The sequence below is a fragment of the Manihot esculenta genome, chromosome 11 (assembly GCF_001659605.2).
Source record: "Manihot esculenta cultivar AM560-2 chromosome 11, M.esculenta_v8, whole genome shotgun sequence".
NCBI classification, from domain to species: domain Eukaryota; kingdom Viridiplantae; phylum Streptophyta; class Magnoliopsida; order Malpighiales; family Euphorbiaceae; genus Manihot; species Manihot esculenta.
This window is the reverse complement of record NC_035171.2, coordinates 2899378-2905502: the sequence shown is the minus strand read 5'-3', so window position 1 is coordinate 2905502 and position 6125 is coordinate 2899378. Positions and strand designations below refer to the sequence as shown.

General features: G+C 38.2%; 1 protein-coding gene across 2 annotated transcripts; it reads right to left on the bottom strand.

The window, feature by feature from the left end:
* Positions 1-1355: 1355 nt before the first annotated feature.
* Positions 1356-6125, bottom strand: LOC110626391 (putative leucine-rich repeat receptor-like serine/threonine-protein kinase At2g19230). 2 transcript variants are annotated; one of them, XM_043962072.1, is made up of 13 exons: positions 5981-6125; positions 5288-5840; positions 4716-5212; positions 4491-4632; positions 4323-4394; positions 3484-3555; positions 3317-3397; positions 3003-3151; positions 2660-2874; positions 2432-2558; positions 2287-2349; positions 2002-2191; positions 1356-1908 (listed from the first exon to the last, which is right to left on the bottom strand). In XM_043962072.1, the coding sequence occupies exons 1-13, from the start codon at positions 6123-6125 to the stop codon at positions 1479-1481; spliced, it is 2736 nt and encodes a 911-aa protein (XP_043818007.1). In that variant the 3' UTR covers positions 1356-1478. The 2 variants fall into 2 exon arrangements, with proteins under 2 accessions (XP_043818007.1, XP_043818008.1); XM_043962073.1 differs by lacking the exon at positions 5981-6125 and having other exon boundaries at positions 4716-5228; positions 5288-5475.

The following is a 6125-nucleotide window of genomic DNA, read 5'->3' as shown; positions in this document are numbered from 1 at the left end:
GATCCTACAGTTACACCTCCACCTCTAGAAGGGGTGGCAGATCATGTTTTACCTAAGAGTGGAGATGGGCATAGAGATTCTGCTTCTCATGGTATTGAATCAGAGGCATATTCGGCTGCACCACCACCTTCCTCGACACCCGCAGTTGCACCTCCTGTTACACCTGCAGCTCCACCTCTTGTTCCACTTGTAGCACCAGCCGTTCCTTTTCAGATAAATACAGACCTGGATGCTTTTATGGTACAAGTATTTATAGCAGCTGTTACAGCTAAACCTAGAGATCCGTGAGAGATAGTGGATCGTGCTAGACGTTTGGGGGCTTATGATTTTCAGGGTTCTTCTGATGCTGATATTGCAAATAAATGGTTAAAGAAAGTGATAAAAGAGTTTGAATTAATGAAGTTGACTAATGCAGATAAGGTAGATAATATACATGGATTGCTTCAAGGTAAGGCCGATAGCTGGTTTGATAGCATACTGTCACACCCATTCTCTAATCTGTAGAGACGGATAAATTTTTTTTTTTAAAACTAACAGAGCAAGCTCTGTTTTTGGAGGAGGGAGACGGATGGGTTTCGGGAATGTTTCGGGACATTCCCGAAACCAGAGCTTTAATGCTCTCTCCTCTCTTTTTTTTTTGTTTTTTTTAATGGGCCTGGGCCTGGGCCTTATACATACGTTGCAGACATAGAGTCAGATTGACTTGGGATCAATTTATATATGAATTTTGCCAAGAGTATTTGTCAAAAAGTTACAGGAAGAAAAAATAGGTTGCCTTTTTCAGGTTGTTTCAAGGAAGCCTCTCAGTAAGACAGTATGTTGACAAGTTTGAGAATCTTTATTGCTTTATTTTAGACATATTGCTTTAAGAGGAAGCTAAATATAATAGATTTAGACAGGGTCTACACGTCAGTATCAGATCATCTATGACCTAATTTAGAGATAATAATTTCAGAGGTAATAATTTTATAGTAGTAATTCTAAACACTTAATTTTTTTAATTTTTATATATTAAAACAAATTAATCTTTAGATTTAAAATATGTAGTTTTCTTAAAATCTTCACCATTTTCAATTTCACGGTCAAAGTAAACGTTATAAAACAAATACTTCCACTCATTCAAACACCTTATATAACTAAACCATTTTTGCTGCTACTATAAGTAATAAAAATTTACAAATTTACAATAAAGTTTTCAAATTTCATAATACACATTTATCAATTTGCCATTCATCTTTGGAGAAAAAAATGAAAAAGGAAGAAGGAGGATTTGAGTTTTTAAATATAAAAGTTTCTTTTATTTGTGTAGTATAGTACAATAAAAATATTATGTGAAGAAAAAATATATAAATTGATCCATTAATTATAATATAAGGATTAAAATATAGTTTATCTAATTATTACATACGAACATACAAAATAGAGGCTTGCACACCAAATATTTTCAGCTCCCATTGACATTGGGACGTGATATGAGACTACCTTGGACTGGGAGCCGTTTCAGTGTAGATTTCCAAAGACCTCATTTCAAGTGAATTGATGGATCTTGTCCTTCCTCTATCCATCCTCTGAGATCCAACAACAGCTGTTACCATACCCAAACATTCCTTCAGTTCAATCAATACATCAGTCATGTCTGGCCTTCGAGTTGCTGTATTCAGTACACAGGACAGAGCAATTTCCACAGCTTTCCAGGCAGAATTGGTATCGAAGTCTCCCTGTAGCGTGGGATCAACTATGCTTCTGACATCGCCATTCTCAATTATTGGTGTAACCCACTCTTGTATTCGAATAATTTCTCCATTGACGTCTCTTCTTATGGCAGGCTGACCAGTTATCAGCTCAAGTAGAATTATCCCAAAGCTGTATATGTCGCTTTTCTTATTAAAGTTTCCTGATGACTGAGCCCTAATTGAAAAATGAAAAGAAACTGGATGTCAGCAGATCACTAGCTGAAAAAGTTTAAAGAGCATTAGAATAAATGTGGAGCTGAGAACCTACTGAGGATCCAGGTAGCCGAGTGTGCCTGCAGGGCGAGTTGTTATATGTGAACCACTTTCATTTGCGAAAGCTCTTGATAGCCCGAAATCAGATATCTTTGCTCGCAATTTTTCATTCAATAAGATGTTGGAAGTCTTCAAATCCCTGTGGATTATCGGTGGCTTGCAACCGTTATGTAGATATTCCAGTCCTGCAACTCCCCATAGAGAATTAGATAACACAAAGAAGTAAGAAATTATCAATGAAGAGAAAAATTAAATAATCTGAAATGGATCAGATAGGAACCCTGTGCTGCATCTGCTGCAATATGAAGCCTTTCATTCCAATTCAAAGTACTCCCACTTGTCTCTGCAATCAAAATATGTAAACAATCTTCTCTTTCAGTTGGTGTTGTTCAAGAAAAATGAGAGGCATAGAACAAGTTGGTTACCTGTTAAATGCTCTCGCAAATTTCCATTAGCCATGTATTCATAAATCAGAGCCTTATTATGACGGTCATCACAGTGGCCAATTAGAGAAACCAAGTTTCTGTGATGAACAATCATCAACAGTTGTGCCTGCATTCCAAATTGCTAATGCATTTTAGCTAACATAAGTGAAGTTAGGATTCAAACAAAGAGCAAGTAATTCGATTGACATTGAACTTGCAGAATCTGACCTCAGATTGAAATTCCTTGTAGCCTTGCCTTGAATTTTGAGAAAGCAATTTGACAGCAACTTGAACGTTATCTTTCAGAGTCCCAAAGTAAACTTTTCCGAACCCTCCTTCTCCGATGATGGTTTCAAAGTTATTAGTAATACTTACGATCTCCGAATAACTAAAGGACCGATTCGTTGAAATTACTAGTCCTTCTTTCTTAGATTGTGATGTTGCTGGGAATTGGGCAAGCATCAAAATAGATGGAAATTGAAAGATTCAAATATGGAGAAAGAAAAAAAATAGTTGTAAATATCATCCTTGCAGCAATGAAGATGATCATTATTGTAAAAAGAAATATTACCTTGTCTTTTCATTCTCCAAAAGAAAAATATAGTGCTCAGGAAGAGAAGCACCAGAACTGTTGCAAAGGATGTAACAATTGGAAGAAGAACACTGCGCTTCTTTTTCTGGCAGGAATCTGTCTGGCATAGACTTGGATTGCCTTCCAAGCTGGCATTAAGCATTACGTCATTAAATGTTTTAGTGATCAATTATCATACGAGTGATGATGATGTGATGCCCTCTAAGGCCTAAGCATAAAGAGAAACTGTTCATCTTGTATGTAGGAAAAGCAAATTGAAAAGAGGCAAAAAGAAAGTAAAAGCATTTTCAAACCTCAGCTGCAGCAGTCTATTGTTAGCTTTTTGGACAAGAGACTGAGGAACTGTACCTGTGAGCTTGTTTCCACTTAAATTTCTGGGGAAGAAAAAAGTAGGAGGTAAAATTACCTGTATAATCTGAGCTGAAATTTCTCATGGGAATATCAAAGCTCATTAACTTACAGAACAGTTAAATTTGGCAGTTGTGCTAAAAATTCTGGAACTGTTCCAGTCAGTTCATTGCCTGATAAATCTCTGAAAGTAAAAATAAATTGCATTTAGTTAGATTTTTAATTTTTCTACAATATAGTAGATGCCGAAGAAATGTGCACTGAAACAGCCGGGCCCAAACTGGCCCAAATAACTTTTGGACCCACTTTCCACTTGGCCCAAAATGGTTAACCCAAGTTATTTAATAGTTCTGTGCTAGCTATTATATATAAATCAATTTTCTTTCAATTTTCCGATGTGGGACGGATTTGCGCCGCAAATCCGCAAGCAGGCAGCTGGAAGCAGCTGACCGTCACACTCGGTCCCGCTAAATTTTTGCGACGTCCTCGTCGCAACTGAATTCATTACAATTGCTAACCAGAACCGGACCCTTAGGTATTGTGGTTCGCTAGTACCTCGGGTGGCTCCACCTCGTCTCTTACGGATAGCCCTTTCCTCGCAGGTCCACTAGCTCCGCACAATTTTCTGACCCAGGGTGGCTCTGATACCAATTGAAACAGCCGGGCCCAAACTGGCCCAAATAACTTTTGGACCCACTTTTCACTTGGCCCAAAATGATTAACCCTTCTGTGCTAGCTATTATATATAAATCAATTTTCTTTCAATTTTCCGATGTGGGACGGATTTGCGCCGCAAGCGGCAGCTGGAAGCAGCTGACCGTCACATGCACATATAGACTTGCATAGAAGGAATGATGTATATTCGCATGGTGCCTGCTTTCATTCTTCGTTGTCACTCAAAACAGCAGATTGTGCCTGCTGGTGTTTGTTTGCAATTTAACTCAGACTTACAAGTATCGTATGGCTGTGAGATTGAAGAATGAGGAAGATATTTTTCCAGTCAGCCTACTTGCACAGAGGTCCCTGCTCATGAATTGCCGAGTAAGAGAAAGATATGGTGCCATTATATATAAATAACGGTAGGGCACAATTCTTGTATTCATTTGAAAATGAACTCACAGAGAGATGATCCTTGGAGAATTACTGTCATAGCTGCAGTTCAAGCCAGTCCAAGTAATATCCCTTGGCAGACACGGGTCTCTTTGCCAGTTATCATCTTTATCAATGGTGTAGATTTGTGGGATGGCCATCATAGCATCAACTACAATGATTCGTGAGAAAAAACACAAGATGAGAAAAGAAAGAATCTTGAAAAAAATTGCAGAGCAGACTGAATTATCCTACCATCTGCTGGGTCTGTGGGCGAACCAAGTGGCGGCATTACGTAAAAAAGCTCAAAGGCGTTGAGGATAGGTGGAAGGTCAGAGCGTCCAGTTTGATTGATGGAGAACTCCACAAAGCCACTATCTCTTGATTTACGAGGTCCATAACACATGGTAAGTGGGTTCAAGTATTGGAGGGTAATATGTCCATAGTTGGCACCGTTAAAATTGATGGTGAATTCCCGTCGGTGTTTCCCTTTGCCTTGTGAAATCGGTAATATTTCGGCAAAGTGAAAGCAGGCATAGTATTCACTTTCGGCAGCAATATACACACCGGGAAAGGAGTTACCCAATGATCTGAGGGGACTTCGTACTTGGGCGGCAGTTCTTAAAACTTCAACCGGCGTTTTAAGGGTGTTGTTGATGCTCTGAACCTCAATATTTGCGGTGGTGTTCAATGCAATGCAGTCAGCAGGGGTAAGAGTATCCCACAAGCGATCATACACATCATTCTTGTACCTGAAATCCTGACCATCTCACATTTTGTTGAAAATAAAACTGCTAATAGAAAAAAGAACAATTAAAACATCTTACCTGACCATCCTGTTGGTTGAGTTGCCAAGGTCATATCTTCCAAGTACATATAGGGATTTGGACTCGATTTTATAAATAGAATTATTCAGCAGTCTGAGTTCTAGTGCTGAGATAAAAGGTTTTCCAGATAAAGTATTTACGAGACATATGTTAATAACATCGGTTAATGAAAAATAAATAATTTCTTCCAGCAATGTTGCTGTTACATTTATTGGTTGGACTGTCATCCAAAAATTAGCCCCGAGATACACATCAAATTTTGGAATTTTATTCAGGGCATCGTAATTCCCATATTTGAAGAATGCTCTGATAAGATAATTTTGATTCTTGCCATGCTCAGGTCTCAATTTGTAGCAATTCTTTCTTCCTTTTGGAAAGAACCTTAAACTCTGCAATATACGTCCAGTATAAGAATCATCATCATCATCATCGTATCCGGGAGACACGTACTTGTTTTCTCCGGTGCTTATGAAATCTTTGTCAGACTTGTAAAATATTCCCATTTTCTCATCGAAATAATCTTGATCCACCCCACAATCAATGCTCAGGAAACCTAATAATATTTTGCCAAAAAACGAAAATCAGTTATTCTTCTCAATGCACATGATTGGATCAAAACAAACTTAAACCAATACAAAATGTCCATAAAATGAGCAAAACATAATAAGGATACGTTAAGTTGTCCCTACGTACTCGAGTTACTGGCGGCAAGCTTTCTTTTTTCAGCAAGCTTGTCATCCTTTGCTGCAGCTAGTTTTATGTTTCTGAAAGTAGCAGACAGCAGCAGAACAAAGATTAACCATAGTGTGACTGAAACCACAGCTTTCCGTCCATCCAT

Excerpts from the sequence above, each read along its gene's own strand:
- LOC110626391 (XM_043962072.1), bottom strand. The coding sequence starts at position 6,125 with ATGGATGGACGGAAAGCTGTGGTTTCAGTCACACTATGGTTAATCTTT. Across the intron at positions 3,398-3,483 it reads CTGCCAAATTTAACTGTTCT|AAATTTAAGTGGAAACAAGC; the intron begins GTAAGTTAATGA and ends TTTCTTCCCCAG. Across the intron at positions 1,909-2,001 it reads CTCGGCTACCTGGATCCTCA|GGCTCAGTCATCAGGAAACT; the intron begins GTAGGTTCTCAG and ends TTTTTCAATTAG.